The sequence below is a fragment of the Crocodylus porosus genome, unplaced genomic scaffold, assembly GCF_001723895.1.
Source record: "Crocodylus porosus isolate Cpor-Errol unplaced genomic scaffold, CroPor_comp1, whole genome shotgun sequence".
Taxonomy (NCBI): domain Eukaryota; kingdom Metazoa; phylum Chordata; order Crocodylia; family Crocodylidae; genus Crocodylus; species Crocodylus porosus.
Window position 1 is genome coordinate 3,854,606 of NW_017728939.1, and position 18,325 is coordinate 3,872,930.

At 44.2% G+C, this 18,325-nt stretch overlaps 1 protein-coding gene across 2 annotated transcripts in view; it reads right to left on the bottom strand.

Annotated features, from left to right (window-relative positions):
- Window positions 1-10,895, bottom strand: part of TAF12 (TATA-box binding protein associated factor 12) — a 12,306-nt gene extending 1,411 nt beyond the window's left edge. The window contains exons 1-6 of one of the 2 annotated variants that reach the window (XM_019547695.1): window positions 10,794-10,888; window positions 9,756-9,823; window positions 5,802-6,053; window positions 4,168-4,245; window positions 3,439-3,553; window positions 2,462-2,550 (exon numbers count right to left, since the gene is read on the bottom strand). In XM_019547695.1, the coding sequence (XP_019403240.1) occupies window positions 2,462-2,550; window positions 3,439-3,553; window positions 4,168-4,245; window positions 5,802-5,969 (450 nt within the window). In that variant the 5' untranslated portion in view covers window positions 5,970-6,053; window positions 9,756-9,823; window positions 10,794-10,888. Of the gene's footprint in view, window positions 1-2,461; window positions 2,551-3,438; window positions 3,554-4,167; window positions 4,246-5,801; window positions 6,054-9,755; window positions 9,824-10,793 lie in introns of both variants that reach the window. The other variant, XM_019547693.1, reaches the window with a different exon arrangement.
- Window positions 10,896-18,325: the final 7,430 nt, after the last annotated feature.

Genomic DNA, 18,325 nt, shown 5'->3' on the forward strand with positions numbered 1-18,325 from the left:
GTTGCTGCACACACTTCCAGGGAGTTCGGGGGCGGCTCCCACGCAGATCTGTGCATGGGCAGGTTGCCCACTGCAAGCTTAGGCTCCCATCCTGCTGCCCTCCTCTGGGGCCTCCACAATTCAGTGGGCACGGCAGCACAGAGTGGGCAGGGAAGCTTGTTGTGGCCACTGAGAGGCCTGCACTGCTCTAGTGACATACCCCATGTCTGCCCGGAGCAGTGAGGGGCCCAACCCCACACTGTGCATTGCAGGCCCAGGCCCCAAGCCCCATGCACTGCCTGGCTGGGCAGCAGCCCCAGCCGCACTCCAGCCCTGCCCAATGCCCTCCCCCACTATGAGCCTCAATTCCCCCTGCCATCCCCACTTACCTGCTGGAGCTGCTCTCCAGGCTGCCTGGTGGCCATGTGCATACACGTGCACATGGCACCCCCTGCCTGACCACCCTCTGCCCCGCTCCCCCAGCCCCTTGCAGGCTGGAACTCTGCCAGCCTCCAGAGAGCTCTTTGCAAAAAGAGTAAAATCCACTTGTTTCTCTGTTAAAATGAAAAATCCGCATTTTTCTCTGGCAAAAGGGAAAATCCACTTTTTTCCCCCCCGTTTTTTCCATAGGAAATGGGAAATGTGGATCCATACTCATAAGAAGGGTTGCATCATGACTTCTCCTTATGTACATTTACCTCCTAAGTCCATTTAAACCCTGGCCTGAACTACAACCAGAAAGAAAGAAAAATGTTTTTCAAAGTCTGTGGTTCTCTCCTTAGGACACCTCCTACCCCGAGCTCCTTTTTGGGTCTGACAATTCTTCCTAATTTCACCCACTAGTATGACTTAAATATCTTACTTGTATACTGCAAAGTTAAAATCCACTTTAAGATCCTCCTCTCTACCATCCCCAACCCCATTTCAAGCACAGCATTTATCCAAGCAGCATGTAGAGCAAACAATATCATTTTCTGATGCAGTTTCACAGATGTAGAGCACTTCATTTATGGGTGTGACTTAAAAAAAATGCAACAACTCACTTAAATTATAGCTCAGTCAAGGCAGAAAGCAGAGATGTACTTAACAACTGAAATTCCAGGAAAGTCATAAATGCTATTGAAGGTGCCCCAGACTTACATTCCCAAGATTTACAGTTACTGTTAGTGGCAACCAGGTACTTGCTCCTTCCTCACAGAACTATTTGTTTCTCTTGGGACATCTTTGCAGCTGTCTTACAGTGAGTCAGGATGACTCGCAGCACTGTTCTATACCTCCACTGCTACAGCCATTAGCTCACACCAGCTGCATGGGTGCCAGTTCATATTTAGTGCAATGCTGAGCTGCAAATATAAAACCAGCTCTAACAAAGACCACTCTTGACCACTATATGCAAAGTGTCCCTAGACTCTTGAAATTATACAGACAGGGACATCTTCAGCCACTATGGAATTTTAAACACAAAATTCTGAAATGTGAAATATTTGGCTATAATAAAACCACTTCATTCAGTGAACCATGCAGGGTCCTATCTCAGTCATATCCAGCTCCTGAACTGAATATTTTTTATTATAGGGATTTTGAAAGCAGGAGCTTTCTTCCTGACCACATAACTGCCTGGGGGCTGAGTGTCATTCTTGGAGACAAGGTAAGACCCCAACAAAACTACTACCTATAAGATCCATCATATAGTGATCCAGCTCTGCAGACATGCAGTCTTTTGTCTGAGACAACTAAATACTGAAATGTGGAATATGTGGTTGCCAGTTATGAACAAGGGTCTGCCCATAGTAATTCTCTTTGACTTAAGGGTTGAAGCCTTGGAGCAAACTTCAGGGAAGAGTGTCTTTAAGAAGACTAGACAAGCTGCGTATATATCATTAGGATTCCATTTTTCCTAGGTTTGTAGTATCTCAGACTAGAGATGAACAAAAGAAAAGCTCTTGTACAGGGTGAGGATGGGGTCAGAATCCTCAGGTTTCCATTCTACATAGAGCTCCCTACCACCACCTGGGGAAGAATCTATTCTTATCTGGATTCCTCACCAGCCTTTCCATTTAGTTGAACTGTTTGGAAAAAGATTTTTGGTTCAAAATCTAAATGAACCCAAACAGGATAGCACTATTTCCTCATTACCTCCTGTGCAATGCCAGTGTCACAACAGATCACTGTCTCTGCTGCTATACCAGAATAATCTAAGCAATTCAGAAGAGTGTCTGACTCAAAAATATTACCACTTTACTAAAGGTTCTGGCTTACAAAACAATCCTACTGGGCACTGCCTTCAACAGAAAGATGTGGCATTCAGCCAAAGCAGACTTGTGTTTCAGAAAACATAAGTCAAATCCACCCCACAAAACTAGAGAGAAAAGCTAAGGCACATAATCCATTTCTTTCATGCAATGGCTGGAGTTCAGGAAAACTCTGCTTGTACTGTCTCCCTGATATTTAGCAGCTAATATATTAGCAAAGGACTCCTCACCTGTTTGTGAGCTTCTGTAGTGCAGGCTTTTTTGTACGGCCGTATTTCTTCAGAACCAAAACCCGGGATCCACATGTTCCACTGACGTTCTGGAATGGAAATACAGATCAGTGTTTAAGAAAGCTGTACCGACTAACCAACCAGGGGGACACACTCATATATCAGGACTGTAAGATAAATGACAAAAATTGAATCGATGCACAAACCTGGTGCCACAGTTATCAACATGTAATGAGAAAGAGGTTTGTATTGGAAAGCTAAATTCCTGCTATAAAAGGCATGGAAAGATAACTTTCTGCACTAGCACTTCAGAATTTTCATCAGTATTGGAGCCCTACAGTCGTGGGTACTACATACACCTACTGAAAAACAAAAACAGTCTCTTCACTACAGACTTTACAATCTAGGTTGCCAGACAGGTGCAAATGACACATTAGCCCATATGAGCAGGAGTTCTGGTGTTAGGGAAACATAAGGACACTGAACTCATCTCTCTTGACTCTCAAGAGGTTTGCTACGGCTGCGCGTTGGGTAAAAGCGGGGCAAATCTACATGAGACATTAACTGCAGAGCTGCCTAATTAGCTCCGCAGTACATGTCTTGGCATCTACACATGCAGCCCTATTAGGCCACAGGGAACTAATCAACTCCACAGCACTGCATGTGTACATGTCAACATTAGCCCTGCACTGGGGCACTCATGCTCCAGCCAGCCCCTCCACAGCACGCTGAGCTGGAGTTGGAGCAGTCCCAGGTTGACAAGCTGATCCCCCGGGCTCCCTGCCAGCCTGGCCTGATCCGACCCAGCTCAACATGTTGTGGTCCCAGGCACTTGTGAAGAGGTGGTGCTCATGAGCAATAAACTCTCATGTGGTGTGCCGGAGTTTATTGCTCTGTATTAATACGCATGTGTAGATGTGCCCATTGAGGCAGAATGGAGGATGGTCTCCTTTTGTTACAAGGCACTGGTCTCTTACCAAGATGCAACTGGACATCTTTCACTTCCAGAGTGTTTGATTTACGATGTCGGGCAAGCTGGCAGGCAGCTGTCACCACGCTCTCAATGAAGTCATCAGCAATTTGCAACAGCATCTGTCATGGAGTGGAAAGAAGGATGCCCCGACCCCATTAATATTGGGTATTTTTGGCTGAACGTTACAATCAAACAATGACCAGTACCAAGCAAAACCCCCAGAAGTTACTACTTCAAATCAATATTATTCCACTGGCCACGTCTATGAGTGGCGGACTGTGCAGTTGTTACTGCAGTTATTTAGTACCTGCATAAGCAAGTACTAAATGACCAGTAACCAGCATTGCTGTGCAGTACCATCCCCACACAGTTTTTTTCCAACCCTACTGTGCAGTAGCAATGAGCTACTGCACAGTAGTGCATTACTACAGTGCAATATTGTTATCACATGGTTAGTGCCCCGCAACACTACTGCACAGTAGCAATGAGCTACTGCACAGTAGTGTTACTCATTGCTACTAAGCAGCAGCATCTCATGTAGACATGCCCACTGTGTCTTACCTATAGCATTAAATGCGAGCTCAGTGCCACATTTGATACCGATCAAGTCACAACAGCACAGTAATGTGAAGCAACATTCCCTGGACTGGGCTGGGATTACTGGTGTATATGAATGCTCTGGGTTAACTATCTAGGCAACTCACCTATTATTAACACATGAACCAGGACCTACCTCCTCCACATCCTCATCCAGCTGCTCATTTGGATCCACCTCTCGAACCAGATCCTGCAATTTCTTCTTGGTTAAAACCTGAAGGAAAAAGAGGGGACACTCTGTCACCCTACAATAGCAAACTGGTTGCAATGGACACAAAACAGCAGCTCAAAGACCCTAGTTTTACACATTATTTGGCACTGCAGATCTCCCCAGGAACTACACAGATAAAAATATTACGTAATAATGAGCAAAACATCTTTGGCAGCTACACACATAAAGCAGTGCCCAACAGAACAGAATAAATAAGGCTGCCCTTTCAAGTGAAAAGATATTTGTTAATGTCTCTCATCCTAAAATACTGTGCATTAAAGCAATGGGGGTGCCGAAGAGAACATCTGTACAACAGGAACTCTTCAAGGGTGGATTGCAAGCACCACAAGCATTTGAGTTACTGCAAATTTTATATTTCAGCAAAAAGATACCTGACATTGCCAAAGTGACTATAACACAAATCTCCTCCAAAGGAGATTACTTTGCTACCACTGAACTGCAGTCACTGCTGAGGCCAAGAGCTACATTAAGTACAGCACAAGTGCACAATCAGTACTGAGGATTTTATTATTTACAGACTACAGGCAGTTTACTTGGTGCTAAAGGACACATGGGAAAGATGCTATCTCTGCTCCAAAAACATTTTACAAAGATAAAGCTGGTACAGTTAGTTCTTCTGTGAAGTCCCAAGGGACCTACTGTCCAAAAAAATGCACAGGGGCTTCATTCAATTCAAGGAAAATCCCCATACAAATTATGGAGAAAGTAAAATTCTTTACTTTAGAACACTGATTGCCTAAGTTGAAGCTACTGGGATTGGAACCTGTGATTCCAAAGACAAAGAATTCATGATGATTAGACTATTAAGCCATCCCCTTTCAGAGGTGAAAGGCCTTTTTTCAAGCTCAATCTCAACTTCTCCCTCTTTATAATTCATTCCATTCGGTACCCAGCATGGCTACAACAGGCGTGGAACTGGGAGAGGTGGAATAGGCATACATTTGAAAGGGATGAAGTGACAGTGGGGTAGAATGCAGTCTGTTACATTTTTGATAACAGACCATTTTGAAAACAGCAGTATTTGAAATACTAAACTGAAAGTAAATATTGTCTACATGTGGAAAGTGTCAGTTCCTTGACCAGTATTCCTATCTGCATTGTCCAAAGCAGGCAAGGATTACCATTACACAGAGTATGTTGAAGCCAGCCATCTGTCACTGCAAAATACAAAAGGTCTGTTTAAATTGGTTTGACACCTATTGATCTGACAACCCAGATAAGTAGGATCTAGCACAAGACCCTGCACTTGTCAAACAACAGCTTGCAGCAATGGGAAAACTTTGTATTTAAATGTTTTGTTTTTCCTATAAAGGCATATTTTGATTTTTGCCACATATCCAGCTCCTTTACAAAGACCAGTTCAGATGGTAAGTACTTTGGAGGTAAGAAATGGATCTGTACAGATCAAATGAACTGTAACAGTAACTGATTTCATACAAAATATTTGCCAGTTGTTTAAGAAGAGAGAGAGAGATTAAGCTATAGAAAAGCCTGTACAGATGACCCTCTTCCCCTCCCCAAACCTCAAATTAAATTACCTGGTTGCTTTCTGGACTCAGGCGTCCCCCTCCACTAGGGGTCCCAGGCATCTTGGCCACAGTAGTGCTGTTTGCCATGGAGCTCTGTGGTGGAGTGCTAGCAGGTTCTGGCTTTATCGAGGAGAAGTTGGATAAGTTGATCAAGGTAGATGGGCCAAACTGGTTCATAATCTGCTGGGCTTTAGCTTTTAAATCATACAGCTTATCAAGATCCTGTTTCTTTTTGGGGTTGTGAGGACCCAAACCGATCAGCTAAAGGAACAAACAAACCACAAGCTTAATGGCAGGTTAAATATGAATTCAGAGAAGGGATATCCCTCTCTAACCAATCCCTTCAAAAGTCTGTACTAAAACCATAAACCAAAGGCAGGGCCAGTAGCTTATCCCTAGGTGCCTCTAAAAACATTTTGAGAGGGTGGGAAGTCAGTGGGAAGAGAAAGAGACTTCTTTGTATTTTGAAATGCGAAACTTTAATAGAAAGCATGGTGGATGCAAAGCATACCAAGAGAAGAACCAGTAACATGCCTGAAGATGGACCGCCCAGCCTAAGCATATCCCCAAATCTTCACTTTCTCTTTTCCTGTCCCACAACTAATTCACTCCATGGCTGTGTCCTACAGATCCTAGATACAGATTGTTACTCATTCTTATGTCTGCACCTTTTTTTTTTTTTTTTTCCAGACAGACAGTCTTAAGGTCTCCAGACTTTTACTGTTAACATTTTAGATCAGGGGTTCCCAAAATTTTGCCTCTGAAGGGCCATTTCCAAAGTCCTGGGTGGCAGACCACATCAAAAAGGGCTCATGGAGCATGCCCTGGGAACTATTCCAAAAAGACCCCACCTACTACTCAGCTGCATGAAAAGGTAACATTTAGGGAACCCCAAGTTTAGAGGAACAGATCAAAGAATCTCTCTTAAGATATACAACTGGGATGATTTAACAAAACAAAGTAGTGTAGCAAGATCATAAGCTTTTCTGGGCAGGGTCTGTACAGTGCCCAGCACTGTGGACCTGGTTAACAATGGAGTTCTGAGATGCTATCACAATACTGTTAACAGAAATCTCTGTCTTTACATCTAAGGCAGCTCTGTAATTGAGCAGAGCAGACTAAGGTAAAGTTCCTCATGCAACAGCACTAGCAAGACTAGGCACCCAGGACGAAAGCATGGCTCTGGCATGTAGCACTTTGGACCACCTGAAGCCTACATCACCCTTCTGCCCAAACTGCTATGTACAGTAGTGCAACAGTTTGCAGTGACAACATGATATATCTGGCCTGATAGCATAGAATTCAATTTAACCTATGAACCTAGCAACCTTCAAGTCAGATCTCTGAAGCTGACAGGACACCATTGTCCCAAGTTCCTTTGATTTAGCTCCAAAACATGAAGTTTAGTGGATTACTAACAATATGCCAGAAACGAATACTCTCATAAACTTACTTAATAAGCCTGGTCCTGCCAGTTTAGCCATAAGGTTTTTGGACTAATTTACGTTATAGCCCATTAGACATAAAATAATTTTGGATTGGATTTGAACCAGCCAACTAGATGAATAAATAAATAGGTTTTAAATCTTTTGAGCTACCTACTCTTCCTAACATAGCACACATCACTACAGAGTCAGTTTGGCTTTTTTCTGGACACAGGGAGGCTCTATCCAAACTTGCGTTCTTCGGTTCTCACCAACAACATTAAGGAAATGCTGCAGTAATTCTTTTTAACACACTAAAAATATTTACTATGGAGTCTGATGTAGAGTAAGAGCATCTGAAGCCTCTTACAAGTCATTCACTATTCTACTATCTCTACCCATCATCTCAGTCTCTATCAGTCCTCAGTAAGAGCTGATATTTTGAGTAGTTGTTTAGAATATTAATTAAAAGTATATTCACACTATTTGAAAGTATAGGTATTATACTGTAAAGTGATTTAAGAGGAGGATTTTGAGACTTTAGAAGTAGCTGTATTAACTCTGAAATTCTAAGTGTATATCCATTCACACAGATGTTTCCTGTATCAGTCTATGGAACTGATTAATACAATATTTTCTGTATAAAAGATGATGCATCTGATAAGTAGTTTTGTTCCATCACTGGAAACCCCCAAACAACTTGTTACACTGAATTTTTCTTTTAGATCTTCTGCAAAAGAATATTGTTTGGAAAAAGTCTCTTTTCAAACCAACACCTAATAAAAGCTGAAAAATAATAACTTAGAGGAAAAACAGAAAGCTCATATTAACAGAAATCATATTTTACACCTAACTTACAAAGTCAGTTTTTTTTATCTGTACAAGCAAATTCTCGTTAGTTTGTATTAACCCACACAGAAAAACATAAAAAATTCACACAAAACTGCTTAGAAAATGGATATTTTAGTGCTTCATTCCAACACTGAGTCATGCGTTGCTGCAAACATTACAAACCATGTTGTCTTTGTAAGTCAACGTAAGTGCAAGTCATTTCACATAGCTCTGACAACAACAATTTCTAGCTTCATTTTAGCAGGCTTTAAAAATGATGGAGAGAATCCCCAGAGTCATGCCTTGGGGTGTTCTCCAAACTCACACAGCACTCTAGGAACTCTTATCTGTCATTTCTGAAATGAGACGCCTATCCAGAGCTTAAGGCAAGGACCAGCAGAAAGGCAAGAACCAGGGTTCTAATACAGGTTCAGCCACCAGCTTGCCTTAATTGACACATCTGTGGAGGAGAAATTCTGACATAATGCAGAGAAAGTAAAATTATGTTTTCTGAAACGCTTTAAAAAATCTTACACCCTAAAGTGGGTCTTAGTACAGAGAAATTTCTCTGATTTCATCCTCTGCACATGACCAAGTTTGTCAGAAAGTAAGCCTAATACAGATCTGCAGGTCCTCACATCAACTCCTGCATGCCAAGTCATGGCAAGCCCAAGCAATTTACTTACAGCTATCTGAGTGTCTAGATCTTTAATTACATCAGCAACTGCTGTTGGCCCAGTGAATGGAGAGGCCATTTTCCAAAATCTTCCTGTAAATAAAGACAGTATTAACCTGCTCTCCCTCCTCTTTCAGAGTTCCCAGTCCTAAAGCAAAAGTTTTATATATATCATGTACCATAACATAAAAAGGCTTTGGCAGAAAATATACAAATGGGTATATTCTGTGCTTATTAAACTGGATCTGATATTATTGTTCCTGGATAATTAATATAAAGATTTATTTAAATAGCAACTGTTGAACCTAGCATATACTGCCAAACAAGAAATTTCCCAGGGTCCTGAAAGGAAAGCAGAATTTTATGTTAAACTTCATTCGTTTGCCAGATTTTAAGCACAGGACTTCTTGGTATTGGGATAGAAGAGAGCACTTGGGTACAGATTAGCACCATTTTGTGAAATAGTAGCATTCTTGCCGCAGCCTGAACTAATGCTACTGGCACCTGAGCAATCTCTACAGTAACTTGCTATGTCCTGCTGTTAGTGTTACACTAGGAGATAAAGTTAAGAGCCTACTGTACAGTGAAATAAAATAGCTTGTTGATCCATTCACCAAATGGCTTGCACTTCCCATTTCTAGGAGATGGGGAGTACATTGAATGAAGACATCTTTAGAAAGCTGAAAAGGTTTTTTAGTTTGTTTGCTTGGTTTTGTTTCTTTTAATAGCCTTTAAATTTTTGCTTCTTTACAATGGATAAAGAAAAGGCAAGGAGATTCTCTTCTCTGATTTTCACCTAAGAAATACCACACGTCAAGTTTAGCCTTTCCTTGTTTTTCTAGAGGACCACTTTGGACATGCCGTTTATTTTGAGAGCTACACTGCAAGAACTTATAAGTTAACTGAAGGGACAGGGTACATGATCTGAAGGCACCTCCTTTCTACTAAGCAGTAATGCAGCATTGGACTTCAATATACATTCAAAAATGTCTAAACTGTGGCTGAAAATTCTTCTCCCCCCCCCCCACTTACTTTCAGCTTTGCAACATCAATTCTGCAAGACTGTGGTAACTGGAGAAGGCAAAAACCAAAATCTTCAGCTAAGAATTAAGCAGGAAAAAAACAAAACTTTTTTACCTTATTTTTCACATCACAGCAGAAGACAATAATGTACAAAGTATGTTAAAGGTTTCTGCTTAGTATATCACTTTTAAGGGCACTGAGTCAAAACTTAATGTATAAAATGTGCATATATTTCAGCAAACCTTGTATAAGGAAGCACCGGATACAATATCCACGGCCATCTATATGAATCCTTACCTGGTTAAAAGAACTGAACATGGACATAGGCTAATTCCACCCAATCGTACTTGGGGGAGGGGGAAAACAAAAAACAAGATCAGCTAGTCCTCCCAACTCCAGAATTAAAAATTCATTTGTAATCAGTCTAATAAGCATGAGGTCAGGAGAACACATTATATAATACATTCGCTACTCTACTTTGACTTCAATACAAGTGCTGAAAACATAACAGCAAAAAACGGTGCTGTAGCTTGATGCTTCATCGAGATATATTTATATACATATTTTTTTTTTATTTAAAATGAAGAAAACAATTAAAAACAACTCTCAAAAAAGATACCATATTTTAACCTCAAAGCAGACAGACACATTTGAACAACATCACAAGGTTGGGAAACACTTCCTCTGAGCAAAGTCTGGAGAGGGACAAGAGGTTTGGTTTTAAACCTTGTTAAACTGTCATCCAAAATGCCAGTCTCCGAACGATGACCAGGCTTTTCTGGTGGAGAGCGTCAAGATGTCACTGACGCTCGTGGGAAAATCCATCCGTCCCGCGAGACACATGGGATAATTACAGCAGGTGAGTCTACAGGAAACCAGTCCAGCCGCGACAGGCTGCAAAGCGGCCCCAGGGCCGAGCCCCAAGGGAAGGGGGCGGCAGGGCCGGGGCCGCCGGGTAGTGGGAGAGGGGAGGGGGTCGCTCACCTCGCGGTGGGGGCAGGACGCTGCGGTGCCGCCGCCCTTCCCCCGCCCCGGCCCCGCACTCACCGCTCCCGCCTACCGCCCCATGACCCACGAGTGACCGCCTCGTCCCGACCTGCCGCTGCCGGCTCTGCCTCGCCACAGAGAGTCCTTCCGGGGTCGCGAGCGCTGCCCCCCCGGAAGCACTTCCCGGCGCCGACCAGGCCCCGCCCTGCCAACGGGGAGGAACTGCGCATACGCCGCGGTTTGACAGCGCCTGATGGGCGTGGTCCCCCCCTTGCTCCGCCGGGGCAAAGTCTTTCCCTGCAGATCAAGCGGCCCTGGTTCAAACCCGAGCGATTTCCTCCCTTCACTGCCCCTCGCCGCGCACGTGTGCTGGAGCGCTTCCAGGCCCCGGCCCCGCCCACGCTGCGATCCCAGCATGCCGCGCGCAGATTTGCATCGAACACTGTGGGCAGCGGCGTGCACGTTTTCGGAGATTTGCGGGAAAAGGACAAGCCAACGGGGGGACCAACCCCTGGAGCGCTCGTAGAGGGGCCGGGCGCGCGTTGCTACAGGAGGGTTGGCGGCTCGCCCTCACCCGCACAGCACTCGCTTCGTCTGTGGAGGGTGGGCCGCGGAAGTGCTCGGTTAAAAAGGGCTTCTGTCGTGAGTGACACGTGGGGTGGGCTGGCCTCGGTCTGTCCTGCCCCGTGCGGAATCGACATCAAGAGATTTCGGAAGCACAATTTTTGTTCCTGGGGCTGCTGGTAATCGCTCGTTCCGGCGCCCCCGTTTTCCCGGTGCCAGAGTAGATCCAGACCGAGCGCGGCTCGCGGTCCCGCTAGCGGGGCGGGCGGCGCCTCGTCGCTCTGCGTCCTGTGGGCTGCCGCGCGTCTTATAGAAACCGCGGCGGCGTGCCATGTGTAGGCGAGGGCTGTGTTTGGTAGTTGGTTTGGTCTGAGATAAAAAGAAATGCAACACGCTAGAACTCTTGGTTCAGAAGTGCTACCTTTTATTAGACCGACCAGGAAATCACCGAAAAAAAAAAAATCTCTTTTTCTGCAAACTCTCAGGCTCAAAGGCCCCTCATCAGGCAGCCAAGAAGTTTTAAAGAGATTTTTTTTGCGTGTGGCAATTTCTTGGTCTAATACGAGGTATCATTTCTGAACCAAGAGTTCTAGATTTCTTCCAAGCTTTCAGGCTCAAAGGCAGTTCATGAGGCAGTGGGAAAATTTTAAATAGATTTTTTTTTTTTACAATTTCCTAGTTGGTCTAATAAAAGGTAGCATTTCTGAACCAAGAGTTCTAGATTTTTTCCTACCCAAAACTAGAACTCTTGGTTCAGAAATGCTACCTTTTATTAGACAAACTGGGAAACTGCAAGAAAATTCTCCTTTTCTGCAAGCTTTCAGGATCAAAGACCTGAAAATCCAAATATTTTTGCATTTCTTTTTGTCTCAGACAACACAGCTACTAAAGACATCTGTGAAACATGGGAGATGCTGAATTTTAGCCAATTTTGGATTTTAAACTCATTACAGAACAAGAAATATTTTTAAACCTCCCTCTTTGCCATCAAACACCTCCAGGGAAGGGATCCTACTGATCTACCCAACAAAGAGCAACTCTGAACGGCTCAGAGATCCTCATGGACCCGGAGGGACAGCTTTTTCATCTCCAGCTCCCTCTGTGAAAAAATGAAGTTTATTTCCTACCTATGGGGACGTTTTACCATCTTTAATTTTCCCAAAGCCTGATAAAGGGCCGTTCAGCCTGAAAGCTTGCAGAAAAAGAGATTTGTTTAATTATTATTATATTTTGCAATTTCCTGGTTGGTCTAATAAACGGTATCATTTCTGAACCAAGAGTTCTAGATTTTTGCATTTCTTCATGTATAGGACAGGTTCATTGGGTAGATGTGATCTCTTTTATTAGACCAACAGAGTAGTTGGAAACAAAAGTTCCTAGCAAGCTTTTGGGCACAATGGCAAGCCTACAAACTTCATTTCATAAATCTACTGGATACAAAAAAATCATGGACTCAATATAGACATTGGATATATGATACATTACAACCTGCCTGACATCTGATTCACCAGGGACCTGCCAGACCTGACCTTTTACACATTTGCATTTCTCCCCCTTGCTCCCCTCCTCTTCCGCCCCTTGTCTTCCTAATTCCCAGCTACTTACTTTTTCACAGACTGCCTCTCTTCTACCTTGGAAAACTACTACAGTGGTCTCCCTTACTTACCTTTGGCTCCCCCCGCCCCCATATTCCCCATCCCTTCCCTTCTCTACCCGCTATTTTCCTAATTTCCACCTATTTACATCCTCACTGACATCCTGTCACACTTTCAGCCCCTTTCATTCCTTGGAGATCTCACTGCACCCAAAAGCTTGCTAAGAACTTTTTTCTAGCTACTCAGTTGGTCTAATGAAATATATCACATCTGCCCAAAGAACTTGCCTGCCTATGTCCTTAGACCAACATGGCTACAGCCAACAGCCCAGTATACATTTTATCTACATTAGATAGATAGATAGATTGATCGATCGATCATAGAGGAGTCAGGCTGGCAGGGATTTCCAGAGGTTATCTAGCCCAGCCCCTGCCTGAGCCAGGATCATCTCTATCCAAACCATCCTGTACACTCCATAATCCAACCTCTTAGGAAAGCTACCATCAACCTGGATGTAACACGAGCTTTCATGGCCTGAAGGTCACCTCATCAGATGCTATAACTATACATTTACTTGGGTTAATCTATAAAGTGCCTTTTATCCTGCCTTCTGTTTGACTTTAGACTAACTGCTAACTATGTCTCTCAATATAGTTTTGGGGGTGTATGTGTGTGTAAAACAAAACTACTTTGGTTAATCTATAGAATATATAAAATATATAATCTATAAAATATGTAATCTAATGCTCATGAACATACCTAACCATGCCTCTACCTTACAGGCTAATTCATTCAGAGAGGCATAAGTTTTGGCCTTCTTCCTCAGCTTCTATGTATGTTCTATATACATTGGGCAAGGATTGGGGTTGCAGGGAGGGCTTTTATAGGACCAGCAGCCTAGCTGGCATAAAGGTAGACAAGTTTTCCAATGCAAGACCTGAGACCTGAAGAAGAATGCTTTTGCATTGGAAAGCTTATCTAAACCTTTGCCCAACTATGCAATAGGTTCAATAAAATATATTACTTCCAAAAAATCCTTGATTCTCACATACTTCCTGGAACATCACAGCTACAGCGTCACTCTAACCCTACTCTATACGTTAGGGTTTGTTGAGAAAAGGGAGATTTCCCACCCTAATAACTATATTTTCCCAAGACTTCAGAATTTAAGAGCTTATTCTGCTTCCTCTTCTGCTTGGTTGCAAATTCTCAGGGAGTGCATCTACACAAGATGCTTCCTGTGCATTGGACTAATTTTACTGCACATTACCATGGATGGCAAAATGTGCTAATGCACAGTAGATTGAGTCCAATGCGCATGGTCACGCAAAAAGCATTCATCTGCATTAATGTGCAGTAGTGCTGATTACGGTGCATGAAGTTAGTAACTGTTATATTACAGGTACTAAACTATTAATGAAAGTATAGACACGCCCAGTGATTCCTAGCCTTAGCAATCCTTCTTGCAAATTTTTTTTTAAACTGCTCTTTTCCTCTAAAAATTAATTACATTACAAGGAATATGCCTTGCTGCCAAAATATGAAAAGAATCATTCTCCTTGCTTTTTCTCACCCAGGAAATATATTTAACCCCTATTATTTCACCTGCTTTAGAAAATCACTCCCAAGGCCCTGGTATGTACAGTTTTCTCTGTTTTTTGTGGCTTGAATTATTCTTTGCTCTTTGCAATAAGAGGACTCCTCCTTGCTGTTAGATTTTAATTGGGGCATTATTTGTACTTAAAATACATACCAAGGGGTTAACCAATTTGTCAGCCAGTGTTCTGCTTTCTGTGCACTGTTTTTTTTTCAACCCAGGGCTTTCTCCTAGCAGCACACAGTTACAGTTGGTTTCCATGTTTTCAGTTAAGCTCCTTCTAGATCTTTCCTCCCACTTAAAACATTGCTATGAATGATCATTTGAATCTAAGAGGAAAAGGGAGACTGGTGAAGGGAAAGAGACAGTTATTGCTGCCTTCAAGAGCTGTGATCACTCTTATTTTTATGGTTGGTTATACTGAAGGGCTCTGTGTAATGCATGTACTGCTAACAGCGGGCCAAATGTAGATTGTGTGCGCGCGCGTGTGCGTGTGTATGCATGTGCAAACATGAACACATGCTTAGCCAAGTGGACTGAGTTTCATCATAGGTAGACAGAGAACTTGGATCCTGTAAATACTTGTGTCTTTTAAACACATCTCTCGCAAACATGAAACCTTTTCAGTGTTAAATTGTACTACTTGCAAATAGGCAAGGACAAGTGTTAGTGGAGGGTGCTGAGGGACTGCACGAAGGGGGGAGAAGTGACCCAGGAAACCTTTTCTCCTCTAACTGCTTATCCTGGAGAGTGATGGCAGAGGTGCATCCCAATATACTGATGGCTGTGGGTGGGACCTCTTGGAAGGAAGTCATTTTTGCCAGGTGCACAGCTCCTGAAACCCAGCATATTTTGTATCCAAAAAGGAGAAGCTATTGCATGGCAGGCTGCTGACTTCCACCTTTTTGGCCTCCCAGTTGAGGTCCATGTGACCTAGAGGTCAGAGCAAAGGCTGTGAATTGGGCTTGCGGGTTTTTGGAAAACAGCATGCTGCAGAGGAATGGTGAGAAAGGAAAGAGGAGCAGCTGAGTCCCTTGTGTTGTAAAGAAACTTGCTATTCTGCTGCATGCCTCCGTTTCCTCCCATGTAAGGTAGCTGCAAGGATTCATGGCTTTTTCCCAATAGTGGTGTGAGGACTCATAATGACTGGTCCAATAGTGCCTAGAATCTGTGACATGCAATGTAAATCCAACAGATTAGTCCCCTCTGAGCCCCATGGCTTGAGCATGGAAAGATCACTCATTTGTTAGTCAAACCATATAGCAAAGAAAGAGGCACTTCTCTTTCCGGAAACCTGTCCTGGGTGCAACACACTGCTGGGGATGAGACCTCTGCAGAAGGAGAGTACATTGTCTGGCTCACCCATTGCAACCAGACCCACCCCTGGCACAAAGCAGCATAGCGCCAAAGAGCAAGGCTGATGTACAGCAGACAAGGGTCCAGCCCATTTGGCTTCAAGGCCCCTGGGCCAGGTGCTTAAGTGAATGTAGTTTTTATTTGGAACTGGCTGACTGCCCTTTGGGAAAATGCAGGTACTTTGATATACAAATCCCCAAGCAATCCTAGTGCATGAGAAGCCCTCCAGAATAGCATCACTGATGTGCTGTCAGTTCAAAAGAGTGGCAGAGTTGTAATGCTGTTAACCTTTTCATGCTCTTAACTGAGAAAACAGGCTGTTGTACCTGTACAATATCTCCCATGAGACTCAAAAGGACCAATGCCATTCAGGAGATTTCATGTTGCATCCTACATAGGGAAGCTGCTGTACTAAGCCATGGCACTCAGAGGCCTTCCCAAATCCCACCACAGTCAAGGGAAATCTTTCCACTAATTCTAATGGGAGATGGATCAGAGACTTGCTGGCCGCATCTACACAAGATGCTGACTGCACAGTTCTCACTGCGCAGTCATTTAATACTTGCATACACAGTAGCATTCCCGAATGGCTTTTTAGTGACACTGACTGCACAGTAGCTTGTTACTACTGTGCGGCAGAGTTGCGTCATGCTTCGTGCCATGTGATGCTACTGCGCAGTACTAACAAGCTACTGCATAGTCTGCATCTTGTGTAGACATGGCCAGCATCCATCCACAATAGCTTATTTCTTCAGAGTCAAGAGCATGAAGGGCTTAACGCTGCAAGGACGATTGCTGGGGGGTTGGTCGTGGGGTCACAAGGGGGATCTTTGGCACAATCCTGTAGTAGATTGTGGTAAAGTGGCTCAGGCGGCGTGTATGCTAAAACCTTATCCTGCTCCGGAGCAGAATCCTCAAGCTGGACCAGATGCAGGACAGCCACGTCCGTGGTGCTTGGAACAGCTGATGAACACTACTGAGTGATCAGGCCACCTACTCCACCCCAAGGTACCATGCACACAAGGTGTGTGTACACGCACACACACCGACTTGACAGTTCCCTTGCCTTGCATGTGCCTGAGGTGTTCTTGCCGAGTGCCATGCTGGATGGGTCTGCGGTGAAACACAACTGAGCCCCATGCCCAGCTTTCTGAATCTGCTTGCTGAGTGTTAACAGAACCCCATGGTGGGCTGAGAGTTGCCTCCAGAGGAACAGGTTTTGTTTCCTGTGCTCTGCCTTGCTGCCTGCATGCAGGGGCGCAGGTGGTCTGTGAATGAGTGGGAGCATTCATATGGAAAAGACCATGCAGAGATCTGTATGGAGCATGTGTGTATCACTGCAGGGGTGTACCTGCCTGGCTTTGATGATGAGCACACGCAACACAGGTGTGATCCATTCCCCAGGGGCACATTGTGAGACAGCCCATGGTGGAGTTTGAGGCTTCCCTCCCCACCTACGGGACTGAGCAGCCAGCGAGGCTCCTGGGCCGCAGTTCATTCTGTAGGAACAGCCAGGAAGGATCGATGCTGACAATGAAATGGGGTTAATGCAACCAACTTCCTGGGAGCAGACACTGGAACTTGGGCCCAGACACTCTGCCAACCTCAGAAGCTGTTTATACCACTACTGGTTTCAGTGAGTACAGCTGCCTCAGTGCAGCATTAAGAATGGGCTCATGCTCTGGTGTGTGAATATGACTCCGTTGCTTTTAGCATAGGAAGTAGTCCACAGCTACTTCAGCTGGAAGTGGTACAGGTGCATTCATGCAGAAGCAGGCTGCACCCCTGCAAGACGGATGCAGTAGAGTAGATCCTGCCTGGTGCTGCGGGAATGTTTGGGACAAAAATCTCTTTTTCAAGGTGTCTTTGGGGACATCAGGGCATAGCCTCCAAATTCAGGATGGTTGGTTGCTTTTGCATGGGTTCTGCTCATGCATGTGTCTGCCATTAGAGAAACAGCTATTAAGCAAATTTCCCCTGTGGGACATACACTGTCCCTTTTAAGTACCATAGGGATGAGGCCAGGCTGGTACATGGGTCAGAACTGAATACCATGCTCACTGCGGTTTTGTCCCTTCCCCCAGATCCAGGATGGAGTATTGACGCCAGTATCTCAGCCTTGTGATAATGACAGGGAGACAGGCAGAGGTTAGCAGACTGATCACACAGAACAGCTGCAAGTCTGTAACTCACCTTCATAAGCCATGCTCCAAGCTATCACCTTTGCAAGGCTTTTTCTTCCACCACTAGGAACGTTGCCCTATTGATCAATAATGAAGCTGAAGCGTCCCTTAGGAGTACACAAGGGCAATTCTCTTGATCCTAACTCCTCTAACACAGGATCACTGTTTGCCAGGAACACCCAGAGTACTTTTACTTCCTTAAAAACCAATGGGATTACTCAAGGCAAGACAGGATATAAATATTTGCTGGATTGGGCCCTGGGATGGGGAGACCCAGTGGAGAAAGAATAGAGTTTG